Below are 20,353 nucleotides of genomic sequence, written 5' to 3' on the forward strand. Positions count from 1 at the left end.
CCCATTTTTTAATTTCCTACAACAAGACATACCAGAGCTAAACAATGGCATCTTATAACAATACAAGTTGCTGTTTTGTAAAAATACAGTATATTAAGTTCATATTTATCACAATCTAGTTGCATGGCCTGTTAAAAAATAATAATTGCCAACTTCATCAGGTAGCTTAGCACAATTCTCTTGGTGTCCACTTTTTTTTTTGCACAAGGAAATTCCAGTCGCGTTTGGCCATTAAGCCTGTGACGAAGGTAGTCGTGAGCGCCGGAGCCAGTTTTGTCAAGCCAGCCACCACAATTCTTCATACGCTACACAACACACCACTTCAAAATAAAAGTGAACCAAATCGGACTGTACATGGATATCAATGCCTGACTTAGCTTATTTGGTTTTATTATCTGGTCCTTCTCCAAATCTGAAATGAGTTCTTGCTTAGAAACGGGGAAAAGAGCCTATTACATATTTAAACTATGATGGTTTCACCCATATAATTCTGACATGGACAGTGACTGCTGACCTACTGATATTCAGGAAATGTGTGATATGAAAAGGTTCCATTCGATCTTGATGTGGAAATGTGTTTATGACGCATTGCGCAAAGGACAAGAGCAACAATGCACACCAACTGCACTTGCATTTTGGTATCTCTTTATGTACAGATAAGATAAGATATCCTTTATTTGTCCCACACTGGGGAAATTTACAGATAGTAGAATCACAACTGCATAAACTCGACTTTTTTCTCTTTTTCTCAGGCATAAAAACATGAAGTTTTAAAATAGGAGAAAAATGGAAAATAAAAGTGACAATAAAATTAAGGCATAAGGCACCCTTTTGCCCAGATTTCAACAACCATTCCGAAACAACTGAAACACTGACCAACTGCAACATTATGAGCACTTGTACAATTGAATAAAATTCTGAAGTAAATATGGTGTCATATTTTGATGCAGCCAAAATAGTACAAACAGTTCTCAAAATTATGCAGTACATCAATACAAACTCCAAACACAATAACAAACATGTTTGTTCTTGTTCTTGTCCGAAAGTCTGTCATGGTGGATGTTTGTGACCAACAGGTGGCACTGTAGGGCTCCTCCTACAGCAGCACACCTGTTGGTCTTTATGTCATTAGTAGTTTTCTGCTAAAATGACTCCCTGCCCGTCCACTCAGGGTTGGGTCATTGTTTTTGTTTGTATTGCTTTCACCTTGTTTTGCTTCTGCCATGGGTTTTTGTTTGTGACTTTGGGTTCTTGTTTTGTGGGCTTTGGTTGTTTTGGATTTAGGTTTCTCAGGGTTTCATTAATACATTTTGTTAAGTCCACCCTGCTCACGTTTCATGACAAAGTCAAAACTGAACATTATTACTTAGTAAGGGCAGATTTGATCATTCGGATGTTTTGGACAATCGTCATTTGACTGTCCAAAATGGTCAGAATGTTGTGGTTGGTCAATACAACCCCCCAAACGGGGACAGAACATTTGCAATAATTAATATGAATTAAAATGTGTAAGACATAAAAATAAACAAACAAACTAACAAACAAAAAATCGGTGGAAGCCAAGGCGTGAAAGGTTAAACCCAAAGAAAAAAAATAGATATCATGATTTGTTTTCAACAATGTTATTTTTCAAATCTGGCTGTGAGGCAGGTCACTGATGCACTTAGCAAGTTATTTGGTAAAGGTTACGTTTCAGTCTTAACCCCATTTTCGAGAAGGGGGTTAAAATTAGCACGTGTAAAAGTATCGTATGTCATCAGAAAAAAATTGTCCCTTGTTGACAGATGGTTTGAAAGAGGGGTGAGGGAAACCATCTCCAGTACATCAATGTTGAGAAAAGGTTGAAACTGAGCAGGGGCCTGACGATAGCACCCATCTCCCACAACTCTTCTGAAGGTATTCAATTATTTAACCTCTAACAAATTCGAGACGGACACTTTTCACCATCAGCTGCGTGCGTCTCTGTTCATTCCGACAAACGTCAACTTCGGGGCTTTTATATTACTGGGGTTACAAGTAGAGTGTATGTCCACAACCACAACTGTACCATGCCAGGAACTATGTGACATATGGCCAGCGTCGCACCGCAAGTGGCTACATTCTGATGTGGGTGAAAAAAAACGGTCTGAGAGGACTTGAAGATTGAAATGGTACATGTACCCAAATAGTTTCGGGTTTTGGGTGAGGTCAAATATCAGATTTATTCGTTTCCTCTCGAGGTGTCATTTAGTTCGATCCACTTGCTACTGCTCATCCTGTTCAGCGTTTCAGGGAGCTGGCGCCTGTCCCAGCTGACACTCTGAAGTGATTGCCAGTCAATCATTCACGCTCACTATTACACGGTTATTGAGAGGGAATCGATCCCACGGACAGCTGTGAAAACTAAGACACTATCAATGATGAGAGGCATGCCTGTTTTTCTCAGGGCCAACGCGTCCCCAAATCCAGGCCAGTTCATGGAGTAATTCCACACGAGACCAGAGAATGAATTTACAATGGGTCTGGTACATCCGTGCTCTGTGGCTTTAGCTCTGTTGTTGGTCTTGGCTCTTTATCACACTCAGTTGATTTCTGAGGCCCTGACAGTAGGCGGAAAGGCTGCTGTTGTCCTCCAGCAGCTTGCTGTGCTCCTGCATGACTCGAGATGAGGTCTGGTGCTCTCTCTGGCCCTCCTCCAACTCTGAAAACAACTCCTGCCTAGATAGAAAGCAATACAGTGTCTTGTTAATTGGACTTCATGGTTCAACTCATTTTCAAAAAATCTTCAGGACCAGATGCAATCAATCATTCTTACTTACCCTAAAATACCCCCCAAAAAAGTGTTGAAATATGTACTGCTGCGTATTAAGGTTAGGGTTCATTGACTAAATATGTCCTTGCACACCTTCATCTTTTGTTCAGAATCATCATCTTATCACGGTAACTGACACGACTTCCTTCTAATTTACAAGTGAACTCTTATAGCTTTGATGAGGAAGCGTAGAGTGGGTTGTTCCACTGCCGCGCACAAGTGGATGGGCATTGGATAAATGCTTGGTTTGACCCTTGAATTGCCTCAATTAGAGGTGGTGTTTTTAACAGTGGTCCTCATCATGCTGCTCACATGTTGACATCATGAGACAAAGGCGACACCCAACAATGGATCAAGAGTACCTTGCCATTGTGATGACTCAAACAGGACATTCTCAAAGTGGCCAGTGAGCTTAGCGTGTCACAGTGTCATCAGCAGGTTGCAACAGAAATACAGAGACACCGGAAGAGTCACAGAAAGATGTGGAAGTGGACATCCCATGCCGATGACCGCTACAATCTGCCCTGAGAGATGCCTGGATGATGAATGTGTAATGGCAATTTGACATACTGTATAACAGCGCAAAATGGAAGTAACTGTTCGTACTATTGAATGCTGAACCTTTGAATGCTGACCAGTTATTTTGCTGATAAGCAAAGTTGCACTCGTCTGTACAGTACTCTGTGTAGCTGCTCAAAAATGCTGGTTGCGCTGGCCTTCACCAACTCCCAACAAGATAAAATGAGAGCACAAGACGCAGAAAGGGGGAAATGTCCCTTGACAGATCTGTGAACAGTGTCCCTCCATGTTTTTTTCTTTTCTTTTTCTTTCTTCAATAAATCTCATCATTTTTTATAAATACTTTTGTTGTCTTGGTTTCCTGGACAAGACAATTGCCACTCAACTCCAGGCACGTTTAAGGGAGGCGAGAGGCACCCAAGTGTCAAGTCAGACCATCCGAAATCATTTACATTGGTGCGGTCTTCACGCTAGACGACCTGCATGGCTACCTGACCACACCAATGGCCACAGGCGTCATCGTCAGAGAGCATTTACGCCTGATGAGGGTCCAGTGGGCCTCAGTGCTGTTTTCTGATGAAAATCGCTTCACGTTGAGCAGAAATGATGGCCGCCAACAATGTTGGAGACGGCAACAAAAGTGCCATGCATAATCCACTGTTGTCGCCAGATGAGCTTTGGGTGGTGGCTGTGTTGCAGTGTGGGCAGGTGTGTCCAGTGGGGACAGAATTGCCCTACACTTTGTGAATGGAACAGTGACAAGCCCATACCACCCGAATAACATTATTAATCCAGTGAATGTGCCCCTGCATGAACAACACGGGCCTCATTCCATCTTCATGGACGACAATACTCCAGCTCATCGAGGTCGAAACTCTGCACCCCACAACCTCAATGACCTGAGGGCTGCCCTTCAAGAAGAGTGGGATGCCATGACTCAGCAGACAATAAGTCGACTTGTGAACAGCATGAGACGTCGTTGTCAAGTTATCATTGATGCTGAGGGGACACGACGAGTTAGAGATGTTCATTTTTTTTTTTTATTGTGGTGTACCCACCATTATTCTTACCTTTTGTTTCAATAAATTGTTTGAGATGAGGAAATTACCAAGGCATCCTTATACTTAAATGTGCTACTTGCAAAATATGATATAATTGTAATGTAAACTTATTTTTTCCATCGATTTCACCTGAAAGCCAAATATCTCTTAACCTTTTATGAGGAAAAAATCTCTCTCTCTCTCTCACCTGTCAGTACATCAGAGTTGCATGAAAGCTTTGTGCCACTAGGTGGTAATAATGCATCAGTCAGTTATTTAACTATACTGTACACCAATTAGTTGAAGGGGGGAAAACATCACAGTGAAAATAATAATTATTTCGAAAGAAAAATTGAAATCAAAGGTTCTGACAAACATCACCCAAAGACAAAACATTTTCATTCAAAACATTAGTTATTTTCATGGTAAAAAACTTGACTTGTGACCCCAAGCTTAATTCCTGGAATTCTTTGCCTGTTTGCCATTTTGTTGTGTGTCAAAGTTTACACAGCATCAATACATGTCTTTTGGATGATCACATTGTATGAGGTTATTTAATTGTCGGGGTTTTAGATTTTCAAACTGTTTGTGGATTTGGTTTAGTTATTGAACAAATATAATACAAGTCAATGGAAATCATATGGGAATGTGCCCCAAGATAAAAATACGAACAAAAAACAACCAAAAAAAAAAAAAACAGGTTAAGAACTCCTGCCGTACACCCCTTCTTTTTTTAAACGATCACTTCTGCTTTGTACAACATTCCTCGTAAATATTCCATCACTGCTGAGTTGATTTTAGAACAGGCCTCCAAGCAACTCATGTGGTCCTAAGGAGGGCACCTGGTGTCCACCAGCACCATATTGGTAACCTCTGTTCTAAAGCTTTGACAATGTACAATTTTGGCCATTTCAGATGAAAGCGGTGTAGGTGACTGAAATCAGCATCGATGAATCCACAGGAGCCAACCTCGCAAGAGATCATACCACTTACTTTCTCCGAACAAGTTCAGCAATCTCTGACTGAACCCGAATGTATTCCTGAGCCATCTTGATATGCTGCTCAAACACAGCCATTGACTCTTTGGAGTGAGGACACGGAGTCAAGGGCTGGAAAAAAAATACACATATATCGTTAAAATTGCTGACAGCCAACTTGACAAAAGTAAGACTTTGATCATTGGGTATATCGTGTTTGAAACTTCCCGGCCAAGGCTACTGTATGATTTGTTCACTTATTTTTTTTAATGTTTTTTTTTCCGCAAATAGACGTTCATTTGGAAATAAACTCATTTATGCAATATTACTGTAGACACAAGTCATCGTCATCATGTTCGTCACCTTTGTTCTGCACATCTGATTCATTTTTAGTCGTGACTCCATTCAAGTACGCTAACTTTCAAATCAAATTTTACTTCTGACCACTCCTCTTTTTACTCTAAATGTAAAAAAAAAAAAACAATAACAACAACAAAACTATACCGTTATGGCTGTTGCTCATTATGGCATGTGTGTGTGTATGCGCGGTAACAGGTCGATGGCGGGAGGGTGGTGGATCGAAAAGTAGATCTTCCGTCAAAAAAGGTTCGGCACCCACCCATACTGTCGTGGAACAGTTCAATACTATCTCCACAACTCTGAAACACTTTGTAAATAATCGTTACTCATGCTTTCAGAAATTATCTTTCAACATTATAAATAAAATGTATTATTATTATTATTATTATAATGTACAGAAAAAAACCCCAAAATGCTTATTTCACTTGACAGTGAGTTTAACAACTGCCCAAGTAGTGCTGTGCGATATTGACAAAGTGTGATACCCTGACAATGATATATAGAGTATATCCCAATACTGCCTTTTTCCTTAAAATTACATAAACCTGTTGTGATTTTTTGCAAACGGTTGTTCGAAGGCTGACAACTATCACACACAGGATCTCGCAGAGTGAGGCTGAACATAGTTGAGCACAATGTGAGCTTGCATCCTTTACATATGCACAGATCGTTTTATTTTTCCAGGCTGAATAAATGGTCGTTTCCATGCATCAACATTCACTCGTGCTGCTTTGTTGCCTCTTCTGACTGCCTCTTAGTTATGCCCACAAGGAACTTAGAGAGATAGGCGACCAGCACTACATATCTATTTTGAGTGCCATAATTGAAAGCGAGACCAGTTAGCCAAGTCTCTATCTCTCCAGGGCTAGGACATCAAGGGAACTTACAGCGTGCTGAAAATCGCGATTAAGTTAATAAAAACACGTCACTATGTGCATCATATGAGATTTATTGAGTTGGGTTTTTATTTGACTGGATGAGTTGAAAAACAACTTTTGTTGAGACAAGGTGCCTATTTTTCATGCCGAAAATCTCCCTGGTAACCAGCGAACGCATATATATATATATATATATATATTAGAGCTGTCAAACGATTAAAATATTTAATCTAATTAAAAACACAACTGTCATAATTAACTCAAATTCACTAAAAATTAATCGTGATTCCTCACACATTTTTTATCGTTTCTGAATTTCCTTTTATAATTTTTTGTCCTATTTTTTCCCCATTTTAATGCTCTCATCAACATGGAATCATGACTCAGTTTTCTATGTGCAAAATGCAAATATTTACTGAAATAACAATTTCGATTTTCAATTTTACATGAACATTTTTCACTCGGAGCAGTTATTCGCACATAATCACACAATATTACTGTCCATCAAGAACAGTGAAAAAAATATTTTGTCACACAACAGCTGCTTTAACAGCTCTTTTTATGGAATCAAAACAGAGCAATATAACATTATAAAGTGCACATCTAAGGTAAACTAGTACTCAGCTTCTAGTGGATTTAAGCCCTATTTTGTGTGGAAGGTTCCGTGTCCATATAAATAATGGGGGTGGAGTGTCTCTGTGTTCGTCTGACAGCGACGGTGCGCTGAGGCACGTCGAGAGTTCAGCGATGCAGTGGTAGCGACCACACTGAAAATAAAACGTCTCCAGTGTTGTCATCGAACCAAGTGTAGTCATCCAAAATGATGTCCACACAAAACCATAGAGAGACTTCCGCGCAATAAGGACCAGAATCAACATAGCCTGACTGCTGTGTTCAAAGCAAACTTGAGAAAAACAAAGTATGCAACCATGGCTTAAATCCACTACAGGCTGAGGACTAGTTTACCTTAGATGTGCACTTTATAATTTTATATTGCTCTGTTTTGATTCCATAAAAAGAGCTGTTAAAGCAGCTGTTGTGTGACAAAATATTTTTTTCACTGTTGTTGATGGACAGTAATATTGTGTGAGAGATTATGTGTGAATAACTGCTCCAAGTGAAAAATGTTCATGTAAAATTGAAAATCGAAATTGTTATTTGAGTAAATATTTGCATTTTGCACGTAGAAAACTGATTCATGATTCCATGTTGGAGAGCATTAAAATGGGGAAAAATAGGACAAACAATATAAAAGGAAATTCAAAAACGATAAAAAATGCGTGACTAATCAGGATAAATTTTCAGTTAATTTGAGTTAATTATGACAGTTGTGTTTTTAATTAGATTAAATATTTTGATCGTTTGACAGCTCTAATATATATATAGAGAGAGAGAGAGATCTATTTATAGATATGTATATAAAAATAGAAATACTGTACTGAAAAAATCCACTACCTACCTGTAACTGATGATCCAGTTTTAGGTAGGCCATGGGAATGGAGCCGTCTAAACCATTCATTGCTACAAAAATAAATTGAGACAGTGAGTGATATACTTAATTGTCACGGTTGTAAAACACCGGTTGATGATCATATGCAAAATATCATGTGGTGAAATCAAATATTTGTTGAAATAGATAGACATTTCTCATTTTTATTTTAAGAATCCATTTGGGCTCTTATCCATTCCTGTCTTTACGAAGTAACAACATCGCTGCCCCCCCCCCTCCCCAATAATTCAGAATGCAGGCATTCTGTTGGTCAGGTTTTACAAATCCCAACTTTACAAAACCCAATGCCAATGAAGTTGGTATGCTGCGTAAAACATAAATAAAACAATATTTCGCAAATCCTTTTCAACCTACCGTATTTTCCGCACTATAGGGCGCACTAAAAAGTCTTCCATTTTCTTAGAAGCTCACCGTTGCCTTAAAATCCGGTGCGTCTTGTGTATGGTCATTACAGTAATATGTCGACCCCACGATGGCTCCTTGCTGGAGACATGCAAACAATGTTATAACTTGCTGTTGGTTCAGTGAACTGTGTCACTGCTTTATTAAACAGGTTTTTGTTGCGGCTCCGAAAAAGGGAGAGCTGTGGTGTTGTTTTTTTAAAACAGTCTCAACAAATTAAGGTACGTCTTTGTCCGTTTCCGTGCCTTCTTCAGTTCGACTCGAGAGGCGTTCAAGGCCGCCTCCGAAAAACGTGAACTAACGATTACTTCAATGAAACTACGAAAATTGATAATAATACATCAAAACTGAAAAGCAAGCGAGGATATCACAAAATAAATTCTATAGCCCCCCCCCACCCCCCCCCCCCCCACAGAATTTATTTATTTATTTATTGTGAATTAACTACTACAAGATGTCAATCTGATAGTTCTGTTGGAGCTAGGAAATGCCAATGCGTTTTTCGGAGGCGGTCATGAACGCCTCTCGAGTTGAACAAAAGAAGAGAAGGCATGGAGATGGGCAAGACGCACCTGTATTTGTTGAAAAAAGGAGAGCTGTGGTTTTATTTTTTTTAAAAGGCAGACTTTATTAAAGGTTTTCACAGTCTCAACAAATACAGGTATTGTACGTCTTTGTCTGTCTCCGTGTCTTCTCTTCTTCCGTTCCACTCGAGAGGCGTTCATGGTCGTCCATAAGATTTTTTGAACAACCGCCAGGGAGCGCTCAAGCAGAAAAGGGGGAAGCGTGAGACCCATGCGCGTGCACACACACACACACACACACGTGTCGAGGAAGACACTGTCATCTGTCACACACTGAAAACAACCGTCCATGAGAGGGCGCATTTGACTTGCATCCACCAAGGATTACTATGCCCCTAAAAACAAAACAAAAAACCTCCCGAAAGACATTGTCGTGAAAGTTGACACGAAAGTGTAGATAGTCGAAAGCCTAATGAAGGAATGGTTGACCGAGTGTTTCAGCAAGCGACGATCTTTTCATTGAAAAAAAAAGCATTACAAAACGGCGAAGTTTTTTCTCGAACCAGCCCTGTTAGTGCTGTTTTACTGCTGTGGTGCTGCCGTGTTACAGACACTATTTGAAAAGAAATGTACGGTCTGTTATTAAAACTTTGAAAGCGCTTTCTGTGTACTGTCTTTCTTTGTAAATATCTCATGTTACAATGTATCCACTAGCGGCTTATATACAGGTGCAGCTTATGTGTGTACAAAATGTTTTTCCTTTAAATATGTAGCGTGTGCTGGTTATAATCAGGTGCGCTCTATAGTCCGGAAATTTACAATTCAATTGAATCAACTACAAAGGCAAACATTTAATTTTTTAACTGCTGAACGAGAACGATTTTTGCAATTCTTCTCTCATTTTGAATATGATACATGCAACATGTTTGCAACAGATATCGAATCAATCAAGTCATTTCACCGCATTGTGAATTCTTTGACATTTACAACCATTTAACTCAGTGATTTTCAACCACTGTGCCGTGAGAGATCGTCAGGTGTGCCTTGAGAAATTATCCAATGTCACTTTTTTAAAATTTAAAATTTTATAAAACATTGATTAATCATTTTCTGCAAATATTATGTCATGTCCGTGCTGTAACGACTGGGCGAGTAATTTAATATTCATCCGTGTGGCAACACGTAGCTGATTGCCTCGTTCCTACGAGAGACTTAATGATGCACGTGAGAGGCCGTGGTGATAGTCATGGATAAGACAACTGCAAACTCCGAATTGGGCTCTGTATATGATTCTGACCCGGATGAAGGCCCTAGTGTGAGTAGTGGGAAATAGAAAGCAAAGACGGTGAGCTCAAGGCAGTATAGTGAAAGCTATCTTTCGTATGGATTTACTTTCACCGGGGATGAGATGACACCTACTCCATTATGCCTGGTGTGTGGCGAGAAGCTATCCAACAGCGCCATGGTGCTGAGCAAGCTTAAACGCCATCTCCAAACGAAACACCTTCTATTGACGCTTCAATACAAGCCGACAGACTATTTTGTTCGCCTGCGTGTAAATACAGAGAAACAGGCAACCTTTATGAGAAAAACCACAAAGGTAAATGAGAAAGCGCTGAAAGCTAGTTACCTAGTAGCCAAACTCGTTGCTAAACCAAAAAAGCCGCACACTGTGGCAGAGACATTAATACTACCTGCCTGTATAGCCATTGTCAACGAGATGCTCGGCCCCGACGCAGTTAAAGAGATAGCTAAAGTCCCGCTCTCTGATAACACAATTGCCAGACGTATGGATGACATGCCTACAGACATCGAAAGCCATGTTTTGGAGAAGATACGCATCAGTAGGAAATTTGCGTTGCAAGTTGACGAGTCTACGGATAATAGTGGATATTCTCATCTCTTGGCTAATGTCCGTTTTGTGGATGGAGATGCCATGAGAGAAAACTTCCTATTTTGCAAGGCACTGCCAGAAAAAACAACTGGAGAAGAAATTTTTCGGGTCACATCACAAGATCTGGACCAGGGAGGACTTACGTGGCAAAACTGCACAAATGTTTGCACTGTGAGGCCCTCGTTGCGAAGTGAACTTTGTAAAGACACAACCTCTGAAAAGCCGTATATTCGCATCTCTGAGTGAGGAAATGGGAGCGGAGCATAAGGCCTTATTGCTCCATACGGAGATCTGATGGTTGTCGCGCGGTAAGGTGCTGGCCCGTGTGTATGAGCTGCGAGAGAAACTTAAAATGTTTCTGACAAATGAGAGGTCTGATTACTCAAATCTGTTTTCAAGTGACGAGTGGTGCGCACAAAGCTGGCATACCTGGCTGATATATTTCATCATCTGAATGAACTTAACACAAGGATGCAGGGCCGAAATGAAAACCTGCTTACAAGCACAGATAAAGTAAATGGATTCCGTTTAAAGGTCCACCTCTGGCAACAACACGTGCAACATGCCAACCTGGAGATGTTCCCACTCACAGAGAAACATCCAAGTCCCACTGCTGCACTGTGTGAGGTAATATGTAAACATTTGAAAAGTTTGGAAGAGAAGTTGTCATTTTATTTCTCTTCAGCCTCCACTGAATGCTTTGACTGGATTAGGGACCCATACAGCTCAGCATCAGTTGTTGGAAAGGATGACTTTACAAGAGCAAGAGGAAATAACGGAACTGAAACAGGATCGGGGTTTAAAACTAAGATTTGCTGATCTTCCTTTGGACAGTTTTTGGTTGAGTGCTGCCAAGGAGTTCCGCATTCTGCCCAACAAAGCTGTTCGGACATTACTCCCATTTTCCACAACATATCTGTGTGAGCTGAGCTTTTCAAGGCTACCTTCTATAAAAACTAAAAACAGAGAGAGACTGAGAGCTGTTGAAGAAGAGCTTTGTTTGTGTCTTTCTTCTATTCCTGCCAGGATATCGGTTTTGTGTTCATCTAAACAGGCCCAGGTTTCACACTGATTGAGTATAAATAAACTGAGAAATTATATTTTAATTAAATATACTGTTCAGAGTGTCATTTTATAACATTTTTGGTTAGTGGTGTGCTGCAAAATCTTTCCAATGTAAAAAAACGTGCCCTGGCTCAAAAAAGGTTGAAAAACACTGATCTAACTTAACCATTTGCTTTTTATAAAAAAAGAGTGCACATTTTGAACCACTATCTTTAATCTTCCTGCATTCACGGATGCGCATGTGCTGCACCTGATTGATTTCATCCATAGATACATTACATACATTACATACAGTAGTACCTCTACTTACAAACGTCTCTTCATACGAGATTTTCAAGTTACGAAACGCCTCAACAGGAAAATACTGCATCTTGTTACTAAAGAAATTTCACGATATCAAAGGTAAATCTACAGTATGGGCTGCTACTTGCAGCTCCGAGGTACCTGAACGCAACAGCAACATACTTATATCTGCTCTGCCATTGGATATGACTGAGCATCATCCTGGCATCCCATTGGCTAAGAGGGACCTCTACCGTATGTGTCTATGTGTGTAGATAGATAAATAAATAGATGTGTGTCTATGCAGCGTCCTCGTCATTCACCTCTCGGGCCACAAGGCGCTCCGATATTTTTATGTAAATGTGAATCACCCAGATAAAGTGTTCACCAGTCGGACAATTGCTCACCAGGCTGATGTTTGCCTTGGACATTTTCGAAGGATTGTTAAAAGCCGACAAAAGCAAACGTCCTTGGATTAGTTCTTCATAAAATGCCAGGCAAAAACACTTCTGAGAGAGAACATGAACTCAAGAGGGCAAAAATGATGAGGACACAGTTAAGAGCTAAATGACCGTCATTTTTATTCTTTTTTCTTTGTTTTTAACATTATGCACAACTCTCATTTATTGTGCAATAATCTAATTGTAACATGTATTTGTTACGTATTTTGATTCATTTTTAAGCTTTAGAAAACTTTTATGTCTGAATTTTGGGGGGGGGGGGGGCTTGGAACGAATTCAGGCATCTACATGGGAAACTTGTCTGTCTCTACTTACAACATTTTCTAGTTCAGAAATTTCTTCCAGAACCAATTAATTTCGGAAGTAGAGGTACCACTGTATTGTTAAGTACTGCTATTAAACACAATATGTATATGGCCAGTCGCGTCTCAAACTATCAAGCGATCACAAGCTTAAACCCCGGAAATGTATTTATTATATGTGTTAAGAGGTAAAGCGGGTGGATCACTTTCGTGTAATAGGCAGGTGCATGTATCGGAATATTTGATCAGACGAGGCAGCCTACCTTGGGGGCTAATCGTCATCCTCAATTCCGACTGACCGGTCGTAAATACTGGGCTGGAGCAGGAAGTTGGGCTTTGGGAGCGTCGTGGTTGACTGCCCGCACCGGACACCCTGGACAGACCAGTTCGCAATGTCGCAGTCTGAATGGATAGAAGGAAAGACATAAGTCATATATAGCACTTCTCCACATGTCACATTAAGTTTGATACTTTATTACTTTTGACTGTTTGAACTGGAGTGGAAACCTGGCCTCAAAACCTTTCAGGGTTTCGTCTCGGCCAAATGGGTTTCGTTCGTCTGGGTTGTCCTCGCTCTTGTTACTTCTGATCGTATAGTCTGGGCCTGTGGATGGCAAAAATTTCAACAGTATTGTTAAAACCACGAAAGCAACACAGGGGGCTGGGGGAGGGAAGCTAAGGGTGCAGATGAACACGGGCTGCTCACTGATCTGGGCATGCTCATATTCAGCCACCGGCTTCACACCTCATTAGAAGGCATTTGACAGTGCAGAAGTGGAATGTTAAGCAATAGCCAAGTCACTTCAATTTAAGCCGAGTGGGCATGTATTTCCCTTAAAGACAAAACTGATGGGAAAATGCCCCAAGACAAGCAGGAAGTGAAGGCAGCTGAGATGAAATATCGCGTCTTACGATGTGTAAGTATTCTAAACTTCAAGCTGTAAATGACGGCAAAGCCTAGGATTAAAAAGTGAACTTTCATTTATGACTGTTGGTTTGTCCCATTACTTTTGGTTCCTTAAAAGTGGGAGGCGAACGATTCCGTAATAGGAACAGTTCTGATTTATCTACGAAACTCCATGCCAAAATATTTCTGACCGACGCGATTACCCTTCATACCACTGTCCAAACTGGCCATCAACACCCGCCAAAATGAATTTTAACCCACATTTGGCGGGTTGCTGGTGGTATGAAACATATCAGAACCCTGTCAAGAGAAAGACATATGGTATTATACTTATGATTGTCACTTTTTGCCACCAGATACATTGCATCAATTATTTGATCCAATTATCATCACAAGGGTCCCGGCGTGCTGGAGCTAATCCCAGCTGTCTTTGGGCAGTAGGCGGGGGACACCCTGAACTGGTTGCCAGCCAATCGCAGGGCACACATAGACAAACAACCATTCACGCTCACAATCACACCTCAGCCGTGTCCAGTTTGCCAACCATGCATGATTTTGGAATGTGCGAGGAAACCGGAGTATCCGGAGAAAACATGCACACTCTGAGGCCCGGAATCAAACCAGAGACATCTGCACTGTGAGGTGGATGTGCTAACCAGTGAATCACCATGCCGCTGATACATTTCATATTATGCTATAAACATTTAACACATTTCGTTTCAATAAACAGGTTTTGAAATTCAAGGATCTCAATTTAGTTTAGTTACAATGTTAAGCACTTGAAAGCATTTAGCCCAATATTCAAGCACTTTTCAGACCATGAAAACAATAAAATTCAGGCACCCTTACTAACTCTGTGTTGAAGTGAAAGCAATTACCGTATTTTCACGACTATAAGGCACCATTAAAAGTCTTAAATTTTCTCCAAAATGGACAAGACGCCTTATAATGCGGAGCGTCTAGTGTATGCGCCGAGTTCCAAAGCCTGACTGAGAGCACCTCTGGCCGACACGCTGTTTATATAGAGAAAAGGCGGAGTGAGTGACGACAGGCATGTGGAAGTCCACCAATGAGTGAAGGCTGAGCGTGTAAGAGGACGCTAAAGGCATGTCCCTCGCAGGTACCAGTCGCCAATGAGTGAAGGGTGGGCGCATAAGAGGACGCTAAAGGCACGCCCCTAGCGGGTACCAGTCGCCAATGAGTGAAGGGTGGGCGTGTAAGAGGACGCTAAAGGCACGCCCCTAGCAGGTACCAGTCGCGCGAGTACATTGTAAAATGGCGAAATAAAGTACAACCGAACTCAGTTTTGCTTCCCTTGCCTTTTTAAAAACGTGTTTTTAGCGTGCGTGCATGCATGCCGTATGTTTAAGCTGGCGTATATTTTACCATGCCTGGCTGCGCCCAATAATACAGTGCGTTTTGTGTATGTGTCAAATACAGAAATAGCACACCTTACTGAGACTGCGCCCAAAAATACGGTGCGCCGAATGGTCGTGAAAATACGGTACGTTTGAGTCATGTAGAGTTGATTTTCTGTTGCAGGTTTCACATGTGACTAACCTTTAGGGAGAGAACTATGTTTCACGCTCCGTGGCTCTCCTGCATTTTGCCAACTTTCTGGGGTGATGGAGAGCTCAGATGACCCTTCTTATGTTGCCAAGTTTAAATCGACATTAAAAAAAAAACTGGAGACATACAAGGAGAATGCTGTATCTAAAGACATGGACCCTTGATTCAAGGACCTCGAGTGTCTACCCTGAGCTGAAAGGAATGAGGTAGAACAAGATGGCGCCGACACGAGTGGCCACCTCGGTTACATGCTCCCTTGTTTTGTCTTTGTTTTTGTCATTTTCATTCATTTTTGGCGACCGTAAGCCGCTTACTTACTCGAGAAAAGAATAGGGCGTCTACACTCTGACATTTGTCACCAATACACAAAGACCCACAAAGTTTTTTACAAATAATAGCTGGCGGGGGCGGCTGCACTGTACGGAGCATGAAAACGCCGTGGTCGTCAAGCTACGTCAGCGTGGATTTTGAACCCCTCTCTCATCGATCCAGGAGGCATTGAACCCAAAACTCTGTTGTTCATTGTCAGGGAAGTGAGCATTTCTTTGTGTTCACTTTTGAGAGCAGATGTTATCCTGCTGCAGTGTTGATCTGCTCCGATGGGGTGGAGGTAGCGTTAAAAAAAAAAATAAACATCTGCCACATTTCCTATTCACTTATATGGGGGTCGGCAAACCGCAGCTCAAGAGCCGCATTCGGCTCTTTAGCACTGCCCTAGTGGCTCCCTGGAGCTTTTTCAAAAATGTTTGAAAAAGATGGGTGAGGGAAATATTTATATATACAGTATATATATATATATATATATATATATTTTTTTTTTCAATTCTTTTTTTATTGTGAATTCACAGGTCTATACAGTCACTAAAAGAACAAAGTATACAAGTCCTTTATACATCTGATCTTACATAAGATTAGCTCAATTTAAAATAACCAGGACTGAGTAAGCAATACATAACTTGTAAGGACCAATCAGGAGTATAACCATATAACCTTTTCTTTTCAACCATAGTAAAATGAAAACAAACAAGAAAACAACAGACAAAAAAGAAAACAAAACGAAGTGGGGTAAACTTCTCTGACTCGTTACGCTTTCTATTACAAGAAATCTAAAATACAGATTTAAATAAAACAGAGCAGAGAGTAAAGGGGGGCACAGAAGTCGACTCTAAACAAATGATGGTCGTACTGGCGTGATATACTGTACTTCATCCATCTTTCCCATCTATTCAAAAAAGTATTTTGTTTCATTCTCAAAGCAAAGGTAATCCTCTCCATTTTAAACATGTCATAGATTATGTCGATCCATTCTTCAACAGTAGGTTTTTCAGGTTTTAACCACTTTCTTGTAAGAGCTTTTCTGCTAGCGGCACTTAGGATCTGAAATAAATATTTAACATTATTCGAAAAGTTGTCTGATGTAATGGCCCCCAAGTATAACGACTCAAACTTAAATTGGATGTCCATCTGAAAAACACTCTGTAGAACATTATCTACCTCCCGCCAAAACGGCACCAATGATGTACAGCACCAAAATATATGAAAATGATTTGCTTCAAGGCACCCACATTGCCGCCAGCATGCAGAAGAATTCGTGTAGTGTCTCTTTTGAGCTGGGGTGACAAAAAATCTTATTAGCGTTTTCCAGAAAAACTCTTGCCAAACCCGTGAGCTTGAAGTTTTCCATTGTATCTCACAGAGATTTTCCCAAACTTCTTCCTTTAAGACCATATTACCTTCCCGCTCCCATTTTCGTTTTATGTGCAGTGAGCTTTGCTTTATTTGTTGTAACCGCTTGCAAATTTTTGAGATGAGTTTCTGGTTAGAGCCGTTACCATAAGCATCCTTAAGATAAGATAAGATAACCTTTATTTGTCCCACACCGGGGAAATTTACAGCCTCCAACATCAAGAATGTGGGTAGAAAGAAGAAAGAAGAAAAACAAACAGACACCGTTCAATTAAGTGCAATATAAATACAAAAGGGATAAATCGCAGTGCTATTTACAATTGTTTTTCACATCATGTAATTATTATTATTATTATTGTTGTTATTTTTATTCAGCAGCCTGACAGCAGTCGGTAGGAACGAGCGTCGGTATCTCTCCTTCTTGCAGCGCGGGTGTAACAGTCTCTGGCTGAAGGAGCTACCTAGTGCTGTCAGGGCGGGCTGGAGAGGGTGGGAGGGACTGCCCATCATAGCCTTTAGCTTAGTTAGCATCCTTCTGTTGCCCACCTCCTCCAGAGTTTCAAGGGAGCAGCCCAGGACAGAACTGGCCTTCCTGACCAGTCGCTCCAGTCTCTTTCTGTCCCGGGCTGAGATGCTGCCTGACCAGCAGACAATGCCATAATGGATGGCCGAGGCCACCACCGAGTTATAGAAAGTCTTAAAGAGCGACCCCTGAACCCCAAAAGACCTCAGTTTCCTGAGTAGGAAGAGTCGGCTCTGTCCCTTCCTAATCAGAGTGTCCGTGTTTGTAGACCAGTCCAGTTTGTTGTTCAGAAGAACACCTAGGTACTTGTAGGAGGTCACCCTCTCTATGTCCATACCCTGGATGTTCATCGGTGCCGGTGAGGACTGTTTCCTGCAGTGTTTCCTTAAACACTTTTAACAAAATATTATCCCAGCCTGATTGTGCACATCCCCTCTGTATTTGGTTAATATCATGCCTGAGCTGGAGGTATCTGTAAAAATTGTCCTTCTCCAAACCAAACTGCTTCTTCAGATTTCGGAAACTATTCATTGTCCCTTTATGTAAAAATGTGCAGTATGCTGTTAAACCTTGTGATCCCCATCTTTCAAATCTTGCGTCCCACTTTTTAGGTAAAAAAATCTGGATCAAATGCTACCCATCTCCAGATCTTCACCTTTCTTTCACCTTCATCTTTTTCAATTTAGTTAAAACCTTGCTCCTCTTAATGGGGTTGACAAGGTCATTCACATTATAAGTTGCTATTTTAACTGCCTGCATTCAGTGTTTAATATATGAGAAAAGAAAAATGATACAAACCAAAAACCCGCCACCCTAGTGTCCAAAAGCGACTATATGAGTCATATGTTACCCCCCACGGACTGCACAGAACAGCAGTAAAGAACAATGGAAACTGACACAACACATAGAGCACAATAAGAACAATAAAAAAAGAAAAAAAGACTTCCAACTGTGGGGTCCTGATATTGACCCTGATGAAGCCCTGATGGTAAAAGGGCTTTAAGGTAAAGCCTCCCCACCTGTCGGGTGAAGGAGGGCCTTCTTGCATGGTACTCTCCCTGTCACCGCCGCTTATAGAGAACAGCAAAAACCCGACATTTGCATTATGATCCGAAATTTAAAGCCTATATAATGCTTCTTAGTTTAACAGGACGTGGTAATGCATTAATTTCTCCCTCCTCTGTGATTCCCCGGAGAGAGAGAGAGAGAGAGAGAGAGAGAGAAGAAAAAAAGATAATAATAATAACAATAATAAATGTGAGGAAAATAAAGTCTCATCAAGCTCGCTTGTTAAACTCTGAATAGCAGCAGATTTCAAGTCACTCACAGTCACCCTGGGGTCTGACATTTGAAAGCCTGAAGTTTTTCCTTAAAGTCCGACAGTCTCCCCGCTCTGTCCCGGTTCCCCGGCCTCTTGACGGTGCGCCACGAGAAGCGTTGGATGCGCTCCAGGACCGAGTCTGGTTGTTTGATTACCGATACCGGGAATCCCCTCTTCGCCAAATCCTCCGTTGCTTCCCCCGCCGATTCGTACACCACAGCTCCCTACGGATAGTAGACTCTGAACCTGGCGGGAAACGGCGTCTGAAACCGGATTTTCCTCTCCTTCAGAACCGCTTTTGCCTCGGCATATTCTCTTCGTCGACGTCCGGCGCATAGTCGTGATCCAAATTGACACGTTTCCCGAGGTGCTCAAATCCTCTCTTTTGCCAGGCTGATCGCAGTAGCTCTTCTTTCATCCTGTAGCTGGACAACTTAGCAACGATGGACCTCGGTGATGCATCCCCAGGCGGCTTTGGCATCAGGGCACGGTGAGCTCTTTCGACGCGTAGTTCAAATGTGGCCGGGAGCTCTAAACCATCCCGCAGCAGGCTCTCCACATACACCACCATCGATGGGGAATTATCCTCTGCGCCCTCTTTAACGCCATGGATCCTGATATTTTCACGTCGAGAGCGGCCTTCTAGATCCGTTAGCTTAGCATCCAGCTGTATCTGGAGGTGCAGCAGCTCCTGTACCGTGTCGCAAGTGCAGCCACGGCTAACGACATCGAAAGCGAGCCATAGCAAAGCTCTTCGGCAAACTAAACTCGAGAAGAATACCCCGTGGACAAAGCATGAAGTCCTGATAGCTCCTGTGTCCTCTGTAGCCTACGAGAAGTGATTGATGTTTATTTCAGAACTTTATTTTGATGAACAGTGTTATTTCTGAAGTGCTAACTTACAACACTGTGATTTAAGGGTCCATTTTATTTATTTTTTGTATTATCTGAAGCAATTTCAGTACTTGTATTGCTCAGAAGTGTTTTTAATATGTCAACCTAAGCACTTTTTATGGACCTGATGTTCTATTTTATTTTTATTTTGTGATTATTTGGAGATTTACAAAAAAACAAACCAAATAAAAACATTGATATTCCCCCTGGTGGTCAAAACTAAAGGTTGCAGGTGTGGGACTAGTTTCAAATACAGCAAAAAGTAAATGGCTCGGACTGCATCTCCTCACATCACAAAAGAATAAGACTTTATAATGGCACTTTTTTGTGATGTCAATCTTTTGATCTGCCTCAATAATGTAATGAATTTAAATGAAAATAGTGGTTTTGTAAGCAATTTTTAGATTAGATTAAAATATAGTTTAATTAGATTAATTAATTACAGATC

The 20,353-nt window shown here is 41.1% G+C and overlaps 1 protein-coding gene across 1 annotated transcript in view; it reads right to left on the reverse strand.

Moving 5' to 3' along the window:
- Positions 1–628: 628 nt before the first annotated feature.
- LOC147196771 (mitogen-activated protein kinase kinase kinase 7-like) overlaps positions 629–20,353 on the reverse strand; it is a 73,214-nt gene continuing 53,489 nt past the window's right edge. The window contains exons 10-14 of the mRNA XM_086126813.1: positions 13,485–13,609; positions 13,269–13,407; positions 8,025–8,086; positions 5,344–5,459; positions 629–2,697 (exon numbers count right to left, since the gene is read on the reverse strand). Coding sequence (XP_085982939.1) covers positions 2,526–2,697; positions 5,344–5,459; positions 8,025–8,086; positions 13,269–13,407; positions 13,485–13,609 — 614 coding nt within the window. The 3' untranslated portion in view covers positions 629–2,525. The remainder of the gene's footprint in view (positions 2,698–5,343; positions 5,460–8,024; positions 8,087–13,268; positions 13,408–13,484; positions 13,610–20,353) is intronic.

Source organism: Hippocampus guttulatus, chromosome 13, assembly GCF_054856545.1.
Source record: "Hippocampus guttulatus isolate MCC_2025c chromosome 13, RoL_Hgut_1.0, whole genome shotgun sequence".
Classification (NCBI taxonomy): Eukaryota; Metazoa; Chordata; class Actinopteri; order Syngnathiformes; family Syngnathidae; genus Hippocampus; species Hippocampus guttulatus.